This window comes from Salmo trutta, unplaced genomic scaffold (assembly GCF_901001165.1).
Source record: "Salmo trutta unplaced genomic scaffold, fSalTru1.1, whole genome shotgun sequence".
NCBI classification, from domain to species: Eukaryota; Metazoa; Chordata; class Actinopteri; order Salmoniformes; family Salmonidae; genus Salmo; species Salmo trutta.
Window position 1 is genome coordinate 136,292 of NW_021822685.1, and position 26,508 is coordinate 162,799.

Sequence of the window (26,508 nt, forward strand, 5' to 3'; positions counted from 1 at the left end):
ATAACGAAACGCCAGCTAACAGTTCCGTAAGGTACACAGACTATACGGGAAACAACCACCCACACAAAAAACCCAAAAGGAAAAAAACAGGCTGCCTAAGTATGGTTTCCAATCGGAGACAACGAATAAACACCTGCCTCTGATTGGAAACCATACTTCGGCCACACACACATGTTAAAATGAAACAGAAAACTAGAACCAATTCCCCATAGAAACAAACCAACCCCAAAACACCCAAAACAACCCCCCCTTGCCACGCCCTGACCATCCTAATATGGCAAAATGACCCTTTTCACTGGTCAGGAAGTGACACATGACTGAAAAGCATTCAACTCTATAATAAGGATTTCTATCAGCGTAATGGCGGTGTAGCTAACAACACATTCCAGTGTTCCTCCATCTTGTAACAAGGCTACATAGGATGTATCCTAATGCGACTAGAAGCTTCCTCGTTAGGTATAAAACACCGGGAGCTTAATGGCTTATTTCACAGCTCCAACTCAGTTAAATCTCCGACGTGGCTAAAACAACACTGCTACGTCGTTGGCGGTTGTCTCGGGATAATCAGATCTGATTGGATCAGGCCCCTCGATCTGTCACATTTGAGTTACGAGTTAACCATTAAATAGGAAACACTTTGTATACAGCATACTGTTTTAGGGTTAAGGGTTAGGGGTTAGGGTGGAGCTGGGGAGTGGACATGAAGCTGGGGTTAGGGGTTTGGGTGGAGCTGGGGAGTGGACATGAAGCTGGGGTTAGAGGTTAGGGTGGAGCTGGGGAGTGGACATGAAGCTGGGGTTAGGGGTTAGGGTGGAGCTGGGGAGTGGACATGAAGCTGGGGTTAGGGGTTAGGGTGGAGCTGGGGTGGACATGAAGCTGGGTTAGGGGTTAGGGTGGAGCTGGGAAGTGGACATGAAGCTGGGGTTAGGGGTTAGGGTGGAGCTGGGGAGTGGACATGAAGCTGGGTTAGGGTGGAGCTGGGGAGTGGACATGAAGCTGGGATTAGGGTTAGGGGTTAGGGTGTAGCTGGGGGGTGGACATGAAGCTGGGGTTAGGGGTTAGGGGTTAGGGTGGAGCTGGGGAGTGGACATGAAGCTGGGGTTAGGGGTTAGGGTGGAGCTGGGGAGTGGACATGAAGCTGGGGTAGGGGTTAGGGTGGAGCTGGGGAGTGGACATGAAGCTGGGATTAGGGTTAGGGGTTAGGGTGTAGCTGGGGAGTGGACATGAAGCTGGGGTTAGGGGTTAGGGGTTAGGGTGGAGCTGGGGAGTGGACATGAAGCTGGGGTTAGGGTTTAGGGGTTAGGGTGGAGCTGGGGAGTGGACATGAAGCTGGAGGTTAGGGGTTAGGGTGGAGCTGGGGAGTGGACATGAAGCTGGGGTTATCAGTATGTAAGGTTAGGGGTTAGGGCTATAATCATCTTTACCTGGATGTGGAATTCCTCAGAATAAGTTCTTACTTTTCTGTGGACAGAAAATAAAATCGATAAATGAAGCATAGCCTGCATATCACCGTACATCACCCTATCTACTCATCATGAGGACAAGTCTCCAATCTATCACCGTCTCTGTATCTACTCATCATGTGGACAAGTCTCCAATCTATCACTGTCTCTGTATCTACTCATCATGTGGACAAGTCTCAAATCTATCACCGTCTCTGTACGTTTCTATCTACTCATCATGAGGACAAGTCTCAAATCTATCGCCGTCTCTGTACGTTAATCTATCTACTATCTGCTGTGAGTCAGTGTGATAACGAACGATGCACCAGACTGCTGTGAGTCAGTGTGGTAACGACGCACCAGACTGCTGTGAGTCAGTGTGGTAACGACGCACCAGACTGCTGTGAGTCAGTGTGATAACGAACGATGCACCAGACTGCTGTGAGTCAGTGTGGTAACGACGCACCAGACTGCTGTGAGTCAGTGTGGTAACGACGCACCAGACTGCTGTGAGTCAGTGTGATAACGAACGATGCACCAGACTGCTGTGAGTCAGTGTGGTAACGATGCACCAGACTGCTGTGAGTCAGTGTGATAACGAACGATGCACCAGACTGCTGTGAGTCAGTGTGATAACGAACGATGCACCAGACTGCTGTGAGTCAGTGTGGTAACGATGCACCAGACTGCTGTGAGTCAGTGTGGTAACGATGCACCAGACTGCTGTGAGTCAGTGTGGTAACGATGCACCAGACTGCTGTGAGTCAGTGTGGTAACGATGCACCAGACTGCTGTGAGTCAGTGTGGTAATGATGCACCAGACTGCTGTGAGTCAGTGTGGTAACGATGCACCAGACTGCTGTGAGTCAGTGTGATAACGAACGATGCACCAGACTGCTGTGAGTCAGTGTGGTAACGATGCACCAGACTGCTGTGAGTCAGTGTGGTAACGATGCACCAGACTGCTGTGAGTCAGTGTGGTAACGATGCACCAGACTGCTGTGAGTCAGTGTGGTAACGATGCACCAGACTGCTGTGAGTCTTTGTGAGCCTCCTGATCACCCTGTCCTGCTGGCTCTGCTGCCAATACAATGAGATTATATTGTCTTGTGATTTGATATTTGACTTATGTTTCATCAATTGATTTGTAGTGTAATTCCCTCTGCTCTGTACTGAACCCCTCATCCAGCCGTCCGCCCCGAGCTGCTGTAATCCTCCAGAGATACGGCTATGACCCAGAGACAGACGTCCACGTCCAGCCTCCTCAGCCAGTCCTTTACCTTTTTCTTGGCCTGTAGCAGCTCCTGGTAGAAATTGGAGCGGAGGAAACGGCTGTAGGAATCACTCTTCATCAGCTTGTAGATGTGCTCCTGGAACAGAGAAGGTACATGACGACCTTACTGTGTACCAACCCACCAATAACCCCACTCCATTCTAACCTTACCAACCCACCAATAACCCCACTCCATTCTAACCTTACTGTGTACCAACCCACCAATAACCCCACTCCATTCTAACCTTACTGTTTACAAACCTAGCCATAACCCCACTCCATTCTAACCTTACTGTGTACCAACCCACCAATAACCCCACTCCATTCTAACCTTACTGTGTACCAACCCACCAATAACCCCACTCCATTCTAACCTTACTGTGTACCAACCCACCAATAACCCCACTCCATTCTAACCTTACTGTGTACCAACCCACCAATAACCCCACTCCATTCTAACCTTACTGTGTACCAACCCACCAATAACCCCACTCCATTCTAACCTCACTGTGTACCAACCCACCAATAACCCCACTCCATTCTAACCTTACTGTGTACCAACCCACCAATAACCCCACTCCATTCTAACCTTACTGTGTACCAACCCACCAATAACCCCACTCCATTCTAACCTTACCAACCCACCAATAACCCCACTCCATTCTAACCTTACACCTTGATCTGATCGATATGATCCAATCAGTTTGGGGCCGATTCAGACTTGGGAATGTACGCCTTTCCTACACACTTCTCAGTATTTGCTATTCAGACTTACCTTATTCAGTTGCGTAACGCGCTGTGCAGGTGTGGCTACCCTGCTGGCTCTGAATACTTTTCATTCGAATGCTAAAAACCCTCCTACTTGGTTGGCCAACAGATTTTCTCGTGGAGGTTTTCATTCAATAGGGATTTCAGTATATTTATCTGACGCCATCCCTTTAAATATGTGACCCGTTTCACGAGACTTAGGCGTATGTCGCAAGTCACGACTTCACAGGAGAGACGTTTTAAAGTTTTTTTAATTTTTTAATTTTTATAAAAATTAATTTTTTGGGCAGATGTCTTCTGGAACATGTGAACTTTCATGTGCCTTATTAATAACAAACGTTTATGTCCTCTGTAAATACAAATAAAATTGTTAAATTGCGAGCCTAGTTGATTAAGCCACGGAAAAAGACAGCAACCTTCTGAAGAGAAGAATGGGAGAAACTCCCCAAATACAGGTGTGCCAAACTTGTAGTGTCATACCCAAGAAGACTCGAGGCTGTAATCGCTGCCAAAGGTGCATCAACAAAGTACTGAGTAAAGGGTCTGAATATTTATGTAAATAAGGTATTTCAGTTTTGCAATCATTTCTAAAATCCTGTTTTTCGCTTTTTCAGTATGAGTTATTGTGATGTCATTACGGGGTATTGTGATGTCATTACGGGGTATTGTGATGTCATTACGGGCTATTGTGATGTCATTACGGGGTATTGTGATGTCATTACGGGGTATTGTGATGTCATTACGGGGTATTGTGATGTCATTATTATTTTACTCCTTTGCATCATATTATTTATATTTTAACTTTGAACTTTCTTCAAATTATAATTCTACTATTCCAGTGTTTTACTTGCTATACTTTATTTACTTTGCCACCATGGCCTTTTTTTTTGCCTTTACCTCCCTTATCTCACATCATTTGCTCACATTGTACATAGACTTATTTTTCTACTGTATCATTGATTGTATGTTGTTTTACTCCATGTGTAACTCTGTGTTTTTGTATGTTGTCGAACTGCTTTGCTTTATCTTGGCCAGGTCACAGTTGTAAATGAGAACTTGTTCTCAACTTGCCTACCTGGTTAAATAAAGGTGAAATAAATAAAATAAATTACGGGGTATTGTGTGTAGATTGATGAGTAACATGTTTTATTTAATCCATTTTAGAACAAGGCTGTAACGTAACAAAATGTGGGAAAAAAATGAAGGGGTCTGAATACTTTTCAAAAGGCACTGGTATATGCTAATTCCATTGGGAACCGACAGATATTCTTTCAAAATAACATTTATGTATTTATTTTAATGCCATTATTGATGCCAATAGTAAATGTTTACACCTGATGTGATATCCAGATACAAATGTGTTCCTGATTACCTTCAGAGGTGGACAGGAGGATCTGATCCAAATCCTATTACAATGTGTCTTTTAAGTCTGCACCTGTCTGCACCTGCCAATGTGGGCAACATCAGAATGTGGACAGGAGGATCTGATCCAAATCCTATTACAATGTGTCTTTTAATTGTCTGCACCTGTCTAAAAAATGTGGGCAACAGAATGTGGACAAGAAAGGACAAAGGATGCATGTTAACACAGGTATAAACGGGGCCAGAGAGTCACAAAGAAGTAATTAACAGAAGGTTGTTTCCTATTCAGCTGCAGCATACTCCCCCCCCCATCCAAAACACTTCCTCCATGACTCCTCACAGACACAGTACAGACCTGGGCGTCCTCGAAGGCGTATCGTCCGGGATCCTTGACATTCTGTGTGGTCTTGTCGTAACTCTTGGAGTCAACGTTAATGGCACTGGGGGCCCCTGGGGCCAAGAACTCCTGCCAGATCTCCTGGACCCGTGTAGGGACCTCCCGGATCGGCCTCTTCTTCACCTCCTGAACCGCCAACCAGAACCTGGACCACAGACAGATAAAGGAATGTTAAACACAACAGAACCTGGACCACAGACAGATAAAGGAATGTTTAACACAACAGAACCTGGACCACAGACAGATAAAGGAATGTTTAACACATCAACAGAACCTGGACCACAGACAGATAAAGGAATGTTTAACACAACAGAACCTGGACCACAGACAGATAAAGGAATGTTAAACACAACAGAACCTGGACCACAGACAGATAAAGGAATGTTTAACACATCAGAACCTGGACCACAGACAGATAAAGGAATGTTTAACACATCAACAGAACCTGGACCACAGACAGATAAAGGAATGTTTATTACATCAACAGAACCTGGACCACAGACAGATAAAGGAATGTTTAACACATCAGAACCTGGACCACAGACAGATAAAGGAATGTTTAACACGTCAACAGAACCTGGACCACAGACAGATAAAATGTTTAACACATCATCAGAACCTGGACCACAGACAGATAAAGGAATGTTAAACACAACAACAGAACCTGGACCACAGACAGATAAAGGAATGTTTAACACATCAGAACCTGGACCACAGACAGATAAAGGAATGTTTCACATATCAACAGAATCTGGACCACAGACAGATAAAGGAATGTTTAACACAACAGAACCTGGACCACAGACAGATAAAGGAATGTTTAACACAACAGAACCTGGACCACAGACAGATAAAGGAATGTTTAACACATCAACAGAACCTGGACCACAGACAGATAAAGGAATGTTTATTACATCAACAGAACCTGGACCACAGACAGATAAAGGAATGTTTAACACAACAGAACCTGGACCACAGACAGATAAAGGAATGTTTAACACATCAACAGAACCTGAACCACAGACAGATAAAGGAATGTTTAACACAACAGAACCTGGACCACAGACAGATAAAGGAATGTTAAACACATCAACAGAACCTGGACCACAGACAGATAAAGGAATGTTTAACACAACAGAATCTGGACCACAGACAGATAAAGGAATGTTTAACACAACAGAACCTGGACCACAGACAGATAAAGGAATGTTTAACACATCAACAGAATCTGGACCACAGACAGATAAAGGAATGTTAAACACATCAACAGAACCTGGACCACAGACAGATAAAGAATGTTTATTACATCAACAGAACCTGGACCACAGACAGATAAAGGAATGTTTAACACAACAGAACCTGGACCACAGACAGATAAAGGAATGTTTAACACATCAACAGAACCTGGACCACAGACAGATAAAGGAATGTTTAACACATCATCAGAACCTGGACCACAGACAGATAAAGGAATGTTTAACACAACAGAATCTGGACCACAGACAGATAAAGGAATGTTTAACACAACAGAACCTGGACCACAGACAGATAAAGGAATGTTTAACACATCAACAGAATCTGGACCACAGACAGATAAAGGAATGTTAAACACATCAACAGAACCTGGACCACAGACAGATAAAGAATGTTTATTACATCAACAGAACCTGGACCACAGACAGATAAAGGAATGTTTAACACAACAGAACCTGGACCACAGACAGATAAAGGAATGTTTAACACATCAACAGAACCTGGACCACAGACAGATAAAGGAATGTTTAACACATCAACAGAACCTGGACCACAGACAGATAAAGGAATGTTTAACACATCATCAGAACCTGGACCACAGACAGATAAAGGAATGTTTAACACATCAACAGAACCTGGACCACAGACAGATAAAGGAATGTTTAACACATCAACAGAACCTGGACCACAGACAGATAAAGGAATGTTTAACACAACAGAATCTGGACCACAGACAGATAAAGGAATGTTTAACACATCAACAGAACCTGGACCACAGACAGATAAAGGAATGTGTAACACAACAGAACCTGGACCACAGACAGATAAAGGAATGTTTAACACTTTCACTGGAAGTGAAAAGCGAAATTGTATAGTTACAGGAGACGTAATTCCATATAATAACATTGTCAAGTAAAAATAAAATAAAATTGAACAGGATCAAGCAGGGACAGAATGTATGTGGAAACGTAGCTTTGTGTACTGATTCACTCAGTCACATTTGTTAGGAACAAGCCGACGCCAGCCGACGCCAGCCGACACCAGCCGACACCAGCCGACGCCAGCCAGCAGTTGGTTTGGTGGTGACAGCTGTAAAACTTAGAGCTGTCAAATCCACAAGCGGCTCGCGGGCATTATACCTAAAGGGGACATTATACCTAAAGGGGACATTATACCTAAAGGGGACATTAAGGGGACATTATACCTAAAGGGGACATTATACCTAAAGGGGACATTATACCTAAAGGGGGCATTATACCTAAAGGGGACATTATACCTAAAGGGGACATTATGCCTAAAGGGGACATTAAGGGGACATTATACCTAAAGGGGACATTATACCTAAAGGGGACATTAAGGGGACATTATACCTAAAGGGGACATTATACCTAAAGGGGACATTAAGGGGACATTATACCTAAAGGGGACATTAAGGGGACATTATACCTAAAGGGGACATTATACCTAAAGGGGACATTATACCTAAAGGGGACATGATACCTAAAGGGGACATTATACCTAAAGGGGACATTATACCTAAAGGGGACATTAAGGGGACATTATACCTAAAGGGGACATTATACCTAAAGGGGGCATTATACCTAAAGGGGACATTATACCTAAAGGGGACATTATGCCTAAAGGGGACATTAAGGGGACATTATACCTAAAGGGGACATTATACCTAAAGGGGACATTAAGGGGACATTATACCTAAAGGGGACATTATACCTAAAGGGGACATTAAGGGGACATTATACCTAAAGGGGACATTAAGGGGACATTATACCTAAAGGGGACATTATACCTAAAGGGGACATTATACCTAAAGGGGACATTATACCTAAAGGGGACATTATACCTAAAGGGGACATTATACCTAAAGGGGACATTAAGGGGACATTATACCTAAAGGGGGCATTATACCTAAAGGGGGCATTATACCTAAAGGGGACATTAAGGGGACATTATACCTAAAGGGGACATTATACCTAAAGGGGACAAGATACCTAAAGGGGACATGATACCTAAAGGGGACATTATACCTAAAGGGGGCATTATACCTAAAGGGGACATTAAGGGGACATTATACCTAAAGGGGACATTATACCTAAAGGGGACATTAAAGGGACATTATACCTAAAGGGGACATTATACCTAAAGGGGACATTATACCTAAAGGGGGCATTATACCTAAAGGGGACATTATACCTAAAGGGGACATTAAGGGGACATTATACCTAAAGGGGACATTATACCTAAAGGGGACATTAAGGGGACATTATACCTAAAGGGGACATTATACCTAAAAGGGACATTATACCTAAAGGGGACATTATACCTAAAGGGGGCATTATACCTAAAGGGGAGATTAAGGGGACATTATACCTAAAGGGGACATTAAGGGGACATTATACCTAAAGGGGACATGATACCTAAAGGGGACATTATACCTAAAGGGGACATTATACCTAAAGGGGACATTAAGGGGACATTATACCTAAAGGGGACATTATACCTAAAGGGGACATTAAGGGGACATTATACCTAAAGGGGACATTAAGGGGACATTATACCTAAAGGGGACATTATACCTAAAGGGGACATTATACCTAAAGGGGACATGATACCTAAAGGGGACATTATACCTAAAGGGGACATTATACCTAAAGGGGACATTAAGGGGACATTATACCTAAAGGGGACATTATACCTAAAGGGGGCATTATACCTAAAGGGGGCATTATACCTAAAGGGGGCATTATACCTAAAGGGGACATTAAGGGGACATTATACCTAAAGGGGACATTATACCTAAAGGGGACATTATACCTAAAGGGGACATTATACCTAAAGGGGACATGATACCTAAAGGGGGCATTATACCTAAAGGGGACATTAAGGGGACATTATACCTAAAGGGGACATTATACCTAAAGGGGACATTATACCTAAAGGGGACATTAAAGGGACATTATACCTAAAGGGGACATTATACCTAAAGGGGACATTAAGGGGACATTATACCTAAAGGGGACATTATACCTAAAGGGGGCATTATACCTAAAGGGGACATTATACCTAAAGGGGACATTAAGGGGACATTATACCTAAAGGGACATTATACCTAAAGGGGACATTAAGGGGACATTATACCTAAAGGGGACATTAAGGGGACATTATACCTAAAGGGGACATTATACCTAAAGGGGACATTATACCTAAAGGGGACATGATACCTAAAGGGGACATTATACCTAAAGGGGACATTATACCTAAAGGGGACATTAAGGGGACATTATACCTAAAGGGGGCATTATACCTAAAGGGGGCATTATACCTAAAGGGGACATTAAGGGGACATTATACCTAAAGGGGACATTATACCTAAAGGGGACAAGATACCTAAAGGGGACATGATACCTAAAGGGGACATTATACCTAAAGGGGGCATTATACCTAAAGGGGACATTAAGGGGACATTATACCTAAAGGGGACATTATACCTAAAGGGGACATTAAAGGGACATTATACCTAAAGGGGACATTATACCTAAAGGGGACATTATACCTAAAGGGGGCATTATACCTAAAGGGGACATTATACCTAAAGGGGACATTAAGGGGACATTATACCTAAAGGGGACATTATACCTAAAGGGGACATTAAGGGGACATTATACCTAAAGGGGACATTATACCTAAAAGGGACATTATACCTAAAGGGGACATTATACCTAAAGGGGGCATTATACCTAAAGGGGAGATTAAGGGGACATTATACCTAAAGGGGACATTATACCTAAAGGGGACATTATACCTAAAGGGGACATGATACCTAAAGGGGACATTATACCTAAAGGGGACATTATACCTAAAGGGGACATTAAGGGGACATTATACCTAAAGGGGACATTATACCTAAAGGGGACATTATACCTAAAGGGGACATTAAGGGGACATTATACCTAAAGGGGACATTATACCTAAAGGGGACATTATACCTAAAGGGGACATGATACCTAAAGGGGACATTATACCTAAAGGGGACATTATACCTAAAGGGGACATTAAAGGGGACATTAACTGGTGACATTATCCTAAAGGGGACATTATACCTAAAGGGGCATTATACCTAAAGGGGGCATTATACCTAAGGGGCATTATACCTAAAGGGGACATTAAGGGGACATTATACCTAAAGGGGACATTATACCTAAAGGGGACATTATACCTAAAGGGGACCATTATACCTAAAGGGGACATGATACCTAAAGGGGGCATTATACCTAAAGGGGACATTAAGGGGACAATATACCTAAAGGGACATTATACCTAAAGGGGACATTATACCTAAAGGGGACATTAAAGGGACATTATACCTAAAGGGGACATTATACCTAAAGGGGACATTAAGGGGACATATACCTAAAGGGGACATTATACCTAAAGGGGGCATTATACCTAAAGGGGACATTATACCTAAAGGGGACATTAAGGGGACCTTATACCCTAAGGGGACCATATACCTAAAGGGGACTACCTTAAGGGCGAACATTCTACCTAAAGGGACATATACCTAAAGGCGGACATTATACTAAAGGGGGCATTTTATACACTAATGGGGAGATTAAAGGGAACATTATACCCTAAAGGGGACATTATACCTAAAGGGGACATGATACCTAAGGGGACATGATACCTAAAGGGGACATTATACCTAAAGGGGACATTATACCTAAAGGGGCATTATACCTAAAGGGAATTAAGGGGACAGTATACCTAAAGGGGCATTATACCTAAAGGGGACATTATACCTTAAGGGGGCATTATACCTAAAGGGGACATTAAGGGGAACATTATACCTAAAGGGCGACATTAAAGGGACATTATACCTACAAGGGGACATTATACCTAAAGGGGACATTAAGGGGACATTTATACCTAAAGGGGACATTATCCCTAAATGGGGCATATTACCTAAAGGGGTGCGTTATACCTAAAGGGGACATTATACCTAAAGGCGGACATTAAGGGGACATTATACCTAAAGGGGACATTACCTAAAGGGGACATTAAGGGGACATTATACCTAAAGGGGACATTATACCAAAGGGGACATTATACCTAAGGGGGCATTATACCTAAAGGGGACATTAAGGGGACATTATACCTAAAGGGGACATTATACCTAAAGGGGACATTATACCTAAAGAAGGGACATTATACCTAAAGGGGACATTATACCTAAAGGGGACATTATACCTAAAGGGGAGATTAAGGGGACATTATACCTAAAGGGGACATTATACCTAAAGGGGACATTATACCTAAAGGGGACATGATACCTAAAGGGGACATGATACCTAAAGGGGACATTATACCTAAAGGGGGCATTATACCTAAAGGGGACCTTAAGGGGACATTATACCTAAAGGGGACATTATACCTAAAGGGGACATTAAGGGGACATTATACCTAAAGGGGACATTATACCTAAAGGGGACATTAAGGGGACATTATACCTAAGGGGACATTATACCTAAAGGGGACATTATACCTAAAGGGGACATTATACCTAAAGGGGAGATTAAGGGGACATTATACCTAAAGGGGACATTATACCTAAAGGGGACATTATACTAAAGGGGATCATTATACCTAAAGGGGACATTATACCTAAAGGGAGATTAAGGGGACATTATACCTAAAGGGGACATTATACCTAAAGGGGACATTATACCTAAAGGGGACATTATACCCTAAAGGGGGACATTAACCTTAAGGGGGCATTTATACTTAAGGGGACATTATACCTAAAGGGGGCATTATACCTAGGGGGGCATTATACCTTAAGGGGGCATTATACCTTAAGGGGGCATTATACCTTAGGGGCATTATACCTTAATGGGAAATTATACCTTAAGGGGACATGATACCTAGGGGACATTATACCTAGAAGGGGACATTATCCTAGGGGACATTATGACAGTATCCACAAGGGGACATGATACCTAAAGGGGACATTATACCTAAAGGGGACATATAACCTAAAGGGGACATTAAGGGGACATTATACCTAAAGGGGGACCTATACCTAAAGAGGGGACATTACTACCTAAAGATGGGACATTTACCTAAAGAGGGGACGATTATACCTAAAGAGGGCACCATCTATACCTAAGAGGGGACATTATACCTAAAGGGGACATTATACCTAAAAGGGGAACATGTATATACCTAAAGGGGACATTTCCCTAAAGGGGGCATTATACCTAAAGGGGACATTATACCTAAAGGGACATTATACCTCAAGGGACATTATACCTAAAGGGGACATTAAGGGGACATTATACCTAAAGGGATATTATACCTAAGGGGGCATTGGATAACCTAAAGGGGACATTAGGGGACATTATACCTAAAGGGGACATTATACCTAAAGGGGACATTAAGGGGACATTATACCTAAAGGGGGACATTATACCTAAAGGGGACATTATACCTAATGGGGACATTATACCTAATGGGGACATTATACCTTAAGGGGACATTATACCTAAAGGGGACATTATACCTAAAGGGGACATTATACCCTAAAGGGGACATTAAGGGGGACATTAAGGGGGGACATTATACCTAAAGGGGACGTTATACCTAAAGGGGACATTAAGGGGACATTATACCTAAAGGGGACTTTAAGGGGACATTATACCTAAAGGGGACATTATACCTAAGGGGACACTATACCTAAAGGGGACATTATACCTAAAGGGGACACTATTCCTAAAGGGAACATTATTCCTAAAGGGGACATTAAGGGGACATTATACCTAAAGTGGACATTATACCTAAAGGGGACACTATACCTAAAGGGGACATTATACCTAAAGGGGACATTATACCTAAAGGGGACACTATTCCTAAAGGGAACATTATTCCTAAAGGGGACATTAAGGGGACATTATACCTAAAGGGGACATTATACCTAAAGGGGACATTATACCTAAAGGGGACATTATACCTAAAGAGGACATTATACCTAAAGAGGACATTATACCTAAAGGGGACATTATACCTAAAGAGGACATTATACCTAAAGAGGACATTATACCTAAAGAGGACATTATACCTAAAGGGGACATTATACCTAAAGAGGGGACATTATACCTAAAGGGACATTATACCTAAAGGGGACATTATACCTAAAGGAGACATTATACCTAAAGGGGACATTATACCTAAAGAGGGGACATTATACCTAAAGAGGACATTATACCTAAAGGGGACACTATGTCCACCAGAGGGAGCCAGAGAGTAAATTAAATTCCACCACTGGCCAGTAGAAACATGTTTATCTTCCACTTCATATTAACCCAGTAGACTAGAGTACTAAAGAGTAGAGGAGTACACTAGAGTGGAGTGTAGTAGAGTACTAGAGAAGAGTAGAACACTAGAGTAAAGTACTACAGTAGCGTTGAGTACAGTAAAGTCGAGTATTAGAGTACTGTATAATACATTTTTACATTTTAGTCATTTAGCAGACGCTCTTATCCAGAGCTACTTACAGTAGTGAATGCATACGTTTCATAATTTTTTTTTCTCCGTACTGGTCCCACCGTGGGAATCGAACCCACGACCCTGGCGTTGCAAACACCCTGCTCTACCAACTGAGCTACACGGGACCACACAGAGTAAAGAACAGTAGACAGACCTGAGGTTCTCTGAGCTGAACTCTGACTCCAGGAACTTCAGGAACTGGTCTCTCCCAACGGGATCCTTCAACACCTCGTTAATCCCAAATCCCCACCTCTTCACCCTCTGCTGGCCCGGCTCCTTACTAGAGAGAGGGAGAGGGAGAGAGAGAGAGAGGGAGAGAGGGAGAGGGAGAGAGGGAGAGGGAGAGAGAGAGAGGATCCTTCAACACCTCGTTAATCCCAAATCCCCACCTCTTCACCCTCTGCTGGCCCGGCTCCTTACTAGAGAGAGAGAGAGAGAGAGAGAGGCTGTCAGAACCTGATGGGGTAATGATGGGGTGGATGGGTCCAGAGGCTGTCAGAACCTGCTGGGGTAATGATGGGGTGGATGTGACCAGAGGCTGTCAGAAACTGATGGGGTAATGAGGGGGTGGATGGGACCAGAGGCTGTCAGAACCTGATGGGGTAATGAGGGGGTGGATGGGTCCAGAGGCTGTCAGAACCTGCTGGGGTAATGATGGGGTGGATGTGACCAGAGGCTGTCAGAAACTGATGGGGTAATGAGGGGGTGGATGGGACCAGAGGCTGTCAGAACCTGATGGGGTAATGAGGGGGTGGATGGGTCCAGAGGCTGTCAGAACCTGATGGGGTAATGAGGGGGTGGATGGGTCCAGAGGCTGTCAGAACCTGATGGGGTAATGATGGGGTGGATGGGTCCAGAGGCTGTCAGAACCTGATGGGCTAATGATGGGATTGATGGGTCCAGAGGCTGTTAGAACCTGATGGGGTAATGAGAGGGTGGATGGGTCCAGAGGCTGTCAGAACCTGATGGGGTAATGAGAGGGTGGATGGGTCCAGAGGCTGTCAGAACCTGATGGGTGTGAATGGGTCCAGAGGCTGTCAGAACCTGATGGGGTAATGAGTGGGTCGATTTCTGAATCAAACATTAGAAAACTTTCCAGTTGGCTGGATTAGCACCAGTCTCTGATACACTGATGTAGCCGTTTTAACCAGAGATGGAGATCTACTTCTCAAATGTCTGAAGGACTGCCAGTCAGTCCAGCTTTTAGCCCAAGCAAAAAAAATTGATTTCCTGTCATTTCTCAGACAATTCATGCGTCAACCAAGGATTAAATCTGTCTTTTACCCTTTTTGTTTTTAATACGGCGCGTTGATCTGCAACCGAGTTAAACCAGGGAAAAATAAAACAATGAATGAAGGGCCTAATCGGAGTCAGTGATAGGGTGACACAACCGCCCAATCACTCAACCCCAACGCAGACCAGAATATTTAAACTCATTGAAATTCCAAGAATGTATCTTTGTAATACATTTTGAGGAGGGGGAGAGATTTAGTTAGATTAACATCTCATACTCACTGAAACTCATTTGGCAAATATCTCATTGTCTGTACACACAAGAGGGGCATTTGTCAAAATGTAAAAGAGTAGATTTTTTGTTTTCCTCAGTTTGGGGCGAGTTGATTTAGTTCTGTACAAATATCTTTCAGCTCATCAGATACTGGCATCAACCAATCCAGATCACCCACCATCTGTAATTCAGATTGATCATAGTTAGACAGGAAGTTAGACAGGAAGTCAGACAATTTGCCTCAGAGCACATATGGAGTCAGAGGGGAGGGCGATAAATCCCCACGAGTTTCAGATGGGCTTTATTACCAAGTCCCACATTTAGGACTAGACATTCAAATCGCTTTAGGGATGGATACAGAAACATTTAAATAGCTCTTTATGTGTACGATGACAAAACAATTCTTCTGCCAACTCTAACAGATCTAAAACCATTTATAACCAGTAAACCCACCTGGTAAACCCACCTGGTCTCCAGTAACTCTGATAGAGAGATAGAAGGATAGACTGAGGGTAAACCCACCTGGTCTCCAGTAACTCTGACAGAGAGATAGAAGGATAGACTGAGGGTTAACCCACCTGGTCTCCAGTAACTCAGAGAGAAAGAAGGATAGACTGAGGGTAAACCCACCTGGTCTCCAGTAACTCAGAGAGATAGAAGGATAGACTGAGGGTAAACCCACCTGGTCTCCAGTAACTCTAACAGAGAGATAGAAGGATAGACTGAGGGTAAACCCACCTGGTCTCCAGTAACTCAGAGAGATAGAAGGATAGACTGAGGGTAAACCCACCTGGTCTCCAGTAACTCTAACAGAGAGATAGAAGGATAGACTGAGGGTAAACCCACCTGGTTTCCAGTAACTCTAACAGAGAGATAGAAGGATAGACTGAGGGTAAACCCACCTGGTCTCCAGTAACTCAGAGAGAAAGAAGGATAGACTGAGGGTAAACCCACCTGGTCTCCAGTAACTCAGAGAGATAGAAGGATAGACTGAGGGTAAACCCACCTGGTCTCCAGTAACTCTGACAGAGAGATAGAAGGATAGACTGAGGGTAAACCCACCTGGTCTCCAGTAACTCAGAGAGATAGAAGGATAGACTGAGGGTAAACCCACCTGGTCTCCAGTAACTCAGAGAGATAGAAGGATAGACTGAGGGTAAACCCACCTGGTCTCCAGTAACTCAGAGAGATAGAAGGATAGACTGAGGGTAAACCCACCTGGTCTCCAGTAACTCAGAGAGAAAGAAGGATAGACTGAGGGTAAACCCACCTGGTCTCCAGTAACTCTAACAGAGAGATAGAAGGATAGACTGAGGGTAAACCCACCTGGTCTCCAGTAACTCTGACAGAGAGATAGAAGGATAGACTGAGGGTAAACCCACCTGGTCTCCAGTAACTCTGACAGAGAGAAAGAAGGATAGACTGAGGGTAAACCCACCTGGTCTCCAGTAACTCTGACAGAGAGATAGAAGGATAGACTGAGGGTAAACCCACCTGGTCTCCAGTAACTCAGAGCGATAGAAGGATAGACTGAGGGTAAACCCACCTGGTCTCCAGTAACTCTGACAGAGAGATAGAAGGACAGACTGAGGGTAAACCCACCTGGTCTCCAGTAACTCTGACAGAGAGATAGAAGGATAGACTGAGGGTAAACCCACCTGGTCTCCAGTAACTCAGAGAGATAGAATGATAGACTGAGGGTAAACCCACCTGGTCTCCAGTAACTCAGAGAGATAGAAGGATAGACTGAGGGTAAACCCACCTGGTCTCTAGTAACTCTGAGAGATAGAAGGATAGACTGAGGGTTAACCCACCTGGTCTCCAGTAACTCAGAGAGATAGAAGGATAGACTGAGGGTAAACCCACCTGGTCTCCAGTAACTCAGAGAGATAGAAGGATAGACTGAGGGTAAACTCACCTGGTCTCCAGTAACTCAGAGAGATAGAAGGATAGACTGAGGGTAAACCCACCTGGTCTCCAGTAACTCTGACAGAGAGATAGAAGGATAGACTGAGGGTAAACCCACCTGGTCTCCAGTAACTCAGAGAGATAGAAGGATAGACTGAGGGTAAACCCACCTGGTCTCCAGTAACTCAGAGAGATAGAAGGATAGACTGAGGGTAAACCCACCTGGTCTCCAGTAACTCAGAGAGATAGAAGGATAGACTGAGGGTAAACCCACCTGGTCTCTAGTAACTCAGAGAGATAGAAGGATAGACTGAGGGTAAACCCACCTGGTCTCCAGTAACTCAGAGAGATAGAAGGATAGACTGAGGGTAAACCCACCTGGTCTCTAGTAACTCAGAGAGATAGAAGGATAGACTGAGGGTTAACCCACCTGGTCTCCAGTAACTCAGAGAGATAGAAGGATAGACTGAGGGTAAACCCACCTGGTCTCCAGTAACTCAGAGAGATAGAAGGATAGACTGAGGGTAAACCCACCTGGTCTCCAGTAACTCTGATAGAGAGATAGAAGGATAGACTGAGGGTAAACCCACCTGGTCTCCAGTAACTCTGACAGAGAGATAGAAGGATAGACTGAGGGTAAACCCACCTGGTCTCCAGTAACTCTAACAGAGAGATAGAAGGATAGACTGAGGGTAAACCCACCTGGTCTCCAGTAACTCAGAGAGAAAGAAGGATAGACTGAGGGTAAACCCACCTGGTCTCCAGTAACTCAGAGAGAAAGAAGGATAGACTGAGGGTAAACCCACCTGGTCTCCAGTAACTCAGAGAGATAGAAGGATAGACTGAGGGTTAACCCACCTGGTCTCCAGTAACTCAGAGAGATAGAAGGATAGACTGAGGGTAAACCCACCTGGTCTCCAGTAACTCTGATAGAGAGATAGAAGGATAGACTGAGGGTAAACCCACCTGGTCTCCAGTAACTCAGAGAGATAGAAGGATAGACTGAGGGTAAACCCACCTGGTCTCCAGTAACTCAGAGAGAAAGAAGGATAGACTGAGGGTAAACCCACCTGGTCTCCAGTAACTCAGAGAGATAGAAGGATAGACTGAGGGTAAACCCACCTGGTCTCCAGTAACTCAGAGAGATAGAAGGATAGACTGAGGGTAAACCCACCTGGTCTCCAGTAACTCAGAGAGAAAGAAGGATAGACTGAGGGTAAACCCACCTGGTCTCCAGTAACTCAGAGAGATAGAAGGATAGACTGAGGGTAAACCCACCTGGTCTCCAGTAACTCAGAGAGATAGAAGGATAGACTGAGGGTAAACCCACCTGGTCTCCAGTAACTCTGACAGAGAGATAGAAGGATAGACTGAGGGTAAACCCACCTGGTCTCCAGTAACTCTGACAGAGAGATAGAAGGATAGACTGAGGGTAAACCCACCTGGTCTCCAGTAACTCAGAGAGATAGAAGGATAGACTGAGGGTAAACCCACCTGGTCTCCAGTAACTCTAACAGAGAGATAGAAGGATAGACTGAGGGTAAACCCACCTGGTTTCCAGTAACTCTGACAGAGAGATAGAAGGATAGACTGAGGGTAAACCCACCTGGTCTCCAGTAACTCAGAGAGAAAGAAGGATAGACTGAGGGTAAACCCACCTGGTCTCCAGTAACTCAGAGAGATAGAAGGATAGACTGAGGGTAAACCCACCTGGTCTCCAGTAACTCTGACAGAGAGAAAGAAGGATAGACTGAGGGTAAACCCACCTGGTCTCCAGTAACTCAGAGAGAAAGAAGGATAGACTGAGGGTAAACCCACCTGGTCTCCAGTAACTCAGAGAGATAGAAGGATAGACTGAGGGTAAACCCACCTGGTCTCCAGTAACTCAGAGAGATAGAAGGATAGACTGAGGGTAAACCCACCTGGTCTCCAGTAACTCTGACAGAGAGATAGAAGGATAGACTGAGGGTAAACCCACCTGGTCTCCAGTAACTCAGAGAGATAGAAGGATAGACTGAGGGTTAACCCACCTGGTCTCCAGTAACTCAGAGAGATAGAAGGATAGACTGAGGGTAAACCCACCTGGTCTCCAGTAACTCAGAGAGATAGAAGGATAGACTGAGGGTAAACCCACCTGGTCTCCAGTAACTCAGAGAGATAGAAGGATAGACTGAGGGTAAACCCACCTGGTCTCCAGTAACTCTGACAGAGAGATAGAAGGATAGACTGAGGGTAAACCCACCTGGTCTCCAGTAACTCAGAGAGATAGAAGGATAGACTGAGGGTTAACCCACCTGGTCTCCAGTAACTCAGAGAGATAGAAGGATAGACTGAGGGTAAACCCACCTGGTCTCCAGTAACTCAGAGAGATAGAAGGATAGACTGAGGGTAAACCCACCTGGTCTCCAGTAACTCAGAGAGATAGAAGGATAGACTGAGGGTAAACCCACCTGGTCTCCAGTAACTCTAACAGAGAGATAGAAGGATAGACTGAGGGTAAACCCACCTGGTCTCCAGTAACTCTGACAGAGAGATAGAAGGATAGACTGAGGGTAAACCCACCTGGTCTCCAGTAACTCAGAGAGATAGAAGGATAGACTGAGGGTAAACCCACCTGGTCTCCAGTAACTCTAACAGAGAGATAGAAGGATAGACTGAGGGTAAACCCACCTGGTCTCCAGTAACTCTGACAGAGAGATAGAAGGATAGACTGAGGGTAAACCCACCTGGTCTCTAGTAACTCTAACAGAGAGATAGAAGGATAGACTGAGGGTAAACCCACCTGGTCTCCAGTAACTCTGACAGAGAGATAGAAGGATAGACTGAGGGTAAACCCACCTGGTCTCCAGTAACTCTGATAGAGAGATAGAAGGATAGACTGAGGGTAAACCCACCTGGTCTCTAGTAACTCTAACAGAGAGATAGAAGGATAGACTGAGGGTAAACCCACCTGGTCTCCAGTAACTCTGACAGAGAGATAGAAGGATAGACTGAGGGTAAACCCACCTGGTCTCCAGTAACTCAGACAGATAGAAGGATAGACTGAGGGTAAACCCACCTGGTCTCCAGTAACTCTGACAGAGAGATAGAAGGATAGACTGAGGGTAAACCCACCTGGTCTCCAGTAACTCAGAGAGATAGAAGGATAGACTGAGGGTAAACCCACCTGGTCTCCAGTAACTCAGAGAGATAGAAGGATAGACTGAGGGTAAACCCACCTAGTCTCCAGTAACTCTGACAGAGAGATAGAAGGATAGACTGAGGGTAAACCCACCTGGTCTCCAGTTCCCAGACGGCGGTGTCGTCAGAGATCCAGGGGTTGGAGGGCTCCGGTGAGGTGAAGAAGGGGTCATACTCCATATACTGCTCTGTGTAGCTCAGCAAGCTGCATAGGGAGAACAACAATCACACTGTACAATATAGCTATAGTGGAAAAGTTAGGGTGAAACCATGATGCCATAATTAACAGCCTTGACTACTCCAATAACAGCCTTGACTACTCCAATAACAGCCTCGACTACTCCAATAACAGCCTTGACTACTCCATTAACAGCCTTGACTACTCCAATAACAGCCTTGACTACTCCAATAACAGCCTTGACTACTCCAATAACAGCCTTGACTACTCCGATAACAGCCTTGACTACTCCGATAACAGCCTTGACTACTCCGATAACAGCCTTGACTACTCCAATATCATCCTTGACTACTCCAATATCATCCTTGACTACTCCAATAACAGCCTTGACTACTCCAATAACAGCCTTGACTACTCCAATATCATCCTTGACTACTCCAATAACAGCCTTGACTACTCCAATATCATCCTTGACTACTCCAATAACATCCTTGACTACTCCAACAACAGCCTTGACTACTCAGATAACAGCCTTGACCACTCCAATAACAGCCTTGACTACTCCAATAACAGCCTTGACTACTCCAATATCATCCTTTACTACTCCAATAACAGCCTTGACTACCAGTCTGTTTTCAGACAGTACTCCAATAACAGCCTTGACTACCAGACTGTTTTCAGACAGTACTCCAATAACAGCCTTGACTACTCCAATAACAGCCTTGACTACTCCAATAACAGCCTGACTACTCCAATAACAGCCTTGACTACTCCAATAACAGCCTTGACAACCAGTCTGTTTTCAGACAGTACTCCAATAACAGCCTTGACTACCAGTCTGTTTTCAGACAGTACTCCAATAACTGCCTTGACTACCAGTCTGTTTTCAGACAGTACTCCAATAACAGCCTTGACTACTCCAATAACAGCCTTGACTTCTCCAATAACAGCCTTGACTACTCCAATAACAGCCTTGACTACCAGTCTGTTTTCAGACAGTACTCCAATAACAGGATAGGAACTGCATGAGCTACTGTAATAGGCCAACACAGGAGGGTCATTTTCACTACGGATGCATGTGTGTGTGTGTGTGTGTGTGTGTGTGTGTGTGTGTGTGTGTGTGTGTGTGTTGCATTACAAGAAAACAGCCTACCTTTCTGCCACTTTGGACATTTTTAACCGATGCCTGTCCAGTTGGGCTTGCCAGTGTTGAATCTGAAAGGAGAAGGTGCCAATGTGATGGCATGCTGCTCTGTCAGATAACCAGTCAAGCTAACTACCATTCTGTTATATAACATGATAGAGTCAAGTTAACGACCATTCTGTCAGATAACCAGTCAAGCTAACGACCATTCTGTCAGATAACCAGTCAAGCTAACTACCATTCTGTCAGATAACCAGTCAAGCTAAGGACCATTCTGTCAGATAACCAGTCAAGCTAACCACCATTCTGTCAGATAACCAGTTAAGCTAACCACCATTCTGTCAGATAACCAGTCAAGCTAAGGACCATTCTGTCAGATAACCAGTCAAGCTAACTACCATTCTGTTATATAACCAGTCAAGCTAACAACCATTCTGTCAGATAACCAGTCAAGCTAACTACCATTCTGTCAGATAACCAGTCAAGCTAAACCCCATTCCGTCAGATAACCAGTCAAGCTAACTACCATTCTGTCAGATAACCAGTCAAGCTAACTACCATTCTGTCAGATAACCAGTCAAGCTAACCACCATTCTGTCAGATAACCAGTCAAGCTAACTACCATTCTGTCAGATAACCAGTCAAGCTAACGACCATTCTGTCAGATAACCAGTCAAGCTAACTACCATTCTGTTATATAACATGATAGAGTCAAGTTAACTACCATTCTGTCAGATAACCAGTTAAGCTAATGACCATTCTGTCAGATAACCAGTCAAGCTAACCACCATTCTGTCAGATAACCAGTTAAGCTAAACCCCATTCTGTCAGATAACCAGTTAAGCTAACTACCATTCTGTCAGATAACCAGTCAAGCTAACCCCCATTCTGTTATATAAACATGATTGTTAAATGGTGAAATCTACCAGTGAACACGGAGTGACATGTCATTGCATTTTGATGGATATTTGTTGACATCCGCACTAGAAGAACACTCTTTTGTAACATGTCCTTGAATTGACGACGTTACCTGGTCACGTATCTCCTCCTCCGTGGGACCTTTGACCTCTGGAACGGGGGTGTGGGTGGGGCTGTGGCTCCGGACGTCGTTCTGGAGGCCGTACACAGACTGGAGGGGAACATCATTCAGATGCACAGAGAGAGAGAAGAGCACATTCACACTGATTTACAGAGGAGCAGGACAAGGACAGCCCATTCACACTGATATACAGAGGAGCAGGACAAGGACAGCCCATTCACACTGATATACAGAGGAGCAGGACAAGGACAGCCCATTCACACTGAGATACGGAGGAGCAGGACAAGGACAGCCCATTCACACTGAGATACGGAGGAGCAGGACAAGGACAGCCCATTCACACTGATATACAGAGGAGCAAGACAAGGACAGCCCATTCACACTGAGATACAGAGGAGCAGGACAAGGACAGCCCATTCACACTGATATACAGAGGAGCAAGACAAGGACAGCCCATTCACACTGATATACGGAGGAGCAAGACAAGGACAGCCCATTCACACTGATATACAGAGGAGCAAGACAAGGACAGCCCATTCACACTGAGATACGGAGGAGCAGGACAAGGACAGCTCATTCACACTGATATACAGAGGAGCAAGACAAGGACAGCCCATTCACACTGAGATACAGAGGAGCAGGACAAGGACAGCCCATTCACACTGATATACAGAGGAGCAAGACAAGGACAGCCCATTCACACTGATATACGGAGGAGCAAGACAAGGACAGCCCATTCACACTGATATACAGAGGAGCAGGACAAGGACAGCCCATTCACACTGATATACGGAGGAGCAAGACAAGGACAGCCCATTCACACTGATATACAGAGGAGCAGGACAAGGACAGCCCATTCACACTGATATACAGAGGAGCAGGACAAGGACAGCCCATTCACACTGATATACGGAGGAGCAAGACAAGGACAGCCCATTCACACTGATATACAGAGGAGCAAGACAAGGACAGCCCATTCACATTGATATACAGAGGAGCAGGACAAGGACAGCCCATTCACACTAATATACGGAGGAGCAGGACAAGGACAGCCCATTCACACTGATATACAGAGGAGCAGGACAAGGACAGCCCATTCACACTGATATACAGAGGAGCAAGACAAGGACAGCCCATTCACACTGATATATAGAGGAGCAAGAAAAGGACAGCCCATTCACACTGATATACAGAGAAGCAGGACAAGGACAGCCCATTCACACTGATATACGGAGGAGCAGGACAAGGACAGCCCATTCACACTGATATACAGAGAAACAAGACAAGGACAGCCCATTCACACTGATATACAGAGGAACAAGACAAGGACAGCCCATTCAAACTGATATACAGAGGATCAGGACATCCTCTCTCTCTTTCACTGCTGTGACCACATCCTCTCTCTCTGTCACTGCTGTCACCACATCCTCTCTCTCTCTCTTTCACTGCTGTCACCACATCCTCTCTCTCTTTCTCTGTCACTGCTGTCACCACATCCTCTCTCTCTTTCACTGCTGTCACCACATCCTCTCTCTCTTTCACTGCTGTCACCACATCCTCTCTCTCTGTCACTGCTGTCACCACATCCTCTCTCTCTTTCACTGCTGTCACCACATCTTCTCTCTTCAACTGAACCATTCAATAATAGTATTCTAGTCATGTGTCTACACGGCCAGCTCAAAGACTCCCGTAAAGTAAAACCGATACATTAGCTACATCAATTTCAGTATTACAGTAGAGATTACCGTAGATATTACAGTACATATTACAGTCTATATTACAGTACATATTACAGTCTATATTATAGTAGATGTTACAGTAGATATTACAATCCATATTACAGTACATATGACAGTCCGTACCTTTCTTGTTTTATGAGGCTGCTTCATCCTTGAGGACTTCTTGATGTCGGCTTCTGTTGTGTTCACACATCCAGGCTGTATAGAAAAACAAGGACACATTTCCATCAGTCTTCTCCAGGCTGTGGAGAGGAACAAGGACACATTTCCATCAGTCTTCTCCAGGCTGTGGAGAGGAACAAGGACACATGTCCATCAGTCTTCTCCAGGCTGTGGAACAAGGACACATGTCCATCAGTCTTCTCCAGGCTGTATAGAAAAACAAGGACACATTTCCATCAGTCTTCTCCAGGCTGTGGAGAGAAACAAGGACACATTTCCATCAGTCTTCACCAGGCTGTGGAGAGGAACAAGGACACATTTCCATCAGTCTTCACCAGGCTGTGGAGAGGAACAAGGACACATTTCCATCAGTCTTCACCAGGCTGTGGAACAAGGACACATTTCCATCAGTCTTCTCCAGGCTGTGGAGAGGAACAAGGACACATTTCCATCAGTCTTCTCCAGGCTGTGGAGAGAAACAAGGACACATTTCCATCAGTCTTCACCAGGCTGTGGAACAAGGACACATTTCCATCAGTCTTCTCCAGGCTGTGGAGAGGAACAAGGACACATTTCCATCAGTCTTCTCCAGCCTGTGGAGAGGAACAAGGACACATGTCCATCAGTCTTCTCCAGGCTGTATAGAGGAACAAGGACACATTTCCATCAGTCTTCACCAGGCTGTGGAACAAGGACACATTTCCATCAGTCTTCTCCAGGCTGTGGAGAGAAACAAGGACACATGTCCATCAGTCTTCTCCAGGCTGTGGAGAGGAACAAGGACACATGTCCATCAGTCTTCTCCAGGCTGTGGAACAAGGACACATTTCCATCAGTCGTCTCCAGGCTGTGGAACAAGGACAAAAAACAATTATACATTTGGTTCAATTCATGAAAAGTGCCCTTTTGATATTTTAAGTAGAAATTGTGCAACAATATTGAATTTTAAAAGCCTTTTATATTACATTTCCCTTTAATATAGACCACATGGAGAATTCAATAAATCTGACTTGCTAAAGTGCCAAAATTCATCATTTTGACATGTGACCTCTAGGAAGGTTCTCCACCAATAGGGCGGCGCACAATTGGCCCAGCGTCGTCCGGGTTTGGGTTTGGCCGGGGTAGGCCGTCATTTTAAATTACAATTTGTTCTTAACTGACTTGCCTAGTTAAAATAAAGGTTAAATAAAAAATGTAAAAATTAAAAGTTATTTTGTTGCTTTGACAAAGTAATTTCTGAAAATGATTGATTTCATGTGGCTAGTGATTCATTTACTTCTGTCCCTCATGTTACATGAACTGAACTCTCGTTTTAACATGGTTAAACTATCCTTTTGTCGTTTCCCATGTATATAACTTTTTAATATTTTTTCTCTAAAACTCAACTTCAAAACACTCTCCTGCAACCCGCCTCACCCAATGTGGTGTAGATCTGTTTGTTTCTGACGTATTATTCACCTCGAATTCTGAATCCCCCTAACTAGCTACCAGCTAGCAGTCAGCTAACCACTGCTAGCGGTCATCAGCTAACCTTTTGCTTGGAATGCTCTCGCCAGTTTGTACAATGCGACTCAAACCAAAGCACACCGGACATA

General features: G+C 44.3%; 1 protein-coding gene across 1 annotated transcript in view; it reads right to left on the reverse strand.

Annotated features, from left to right (window-relative positions):
- Positions 1-1,422: 1,422 nt before the first annotated feature.
- LOC115183301 (regulator of G-protein signaling 7-like) overlaps positions 1,423-26,508 on the reverse strand; it is a 124,195-nt gene continuing 99,109 nt past the window's right edge. Inside the window, exons 10-17 of the mRNA XM_029744630.1 lie at positions 24,875-24,949; positions 23,004-23,102; positions 21,983-22,044; positions 20,746-20,856; positions 14,211-14,336; positions 5,201-5,387; positions 2,723-2,812; positions 1,423-1,461 (exon numbers count right to left, since the gene is read on the reverse strand). Of these exons, the coding sequence (XP_029600490.1) occupies positions 1,441-1,461; positions 2,723-2,812; positions 5,201-5,387; positions 14,211-14,336; positions 20,746-20,856; positions 21,983-22,044; positions 23,004-23,102; positions 24,875-24,949 (771 nt within the window). The 3' untranslated portion in view covers positions 1,423-1,440. The remainder of the gene's footprint in view (positions 1,462-2,722; positions 2,813-5,200; positions 5,388-14,210; positions 14,337-20,745; positions 20,857-21,982; positions 22,045-23,003; positions 23,103-24,874; positions 24,950-26,508) is intronic.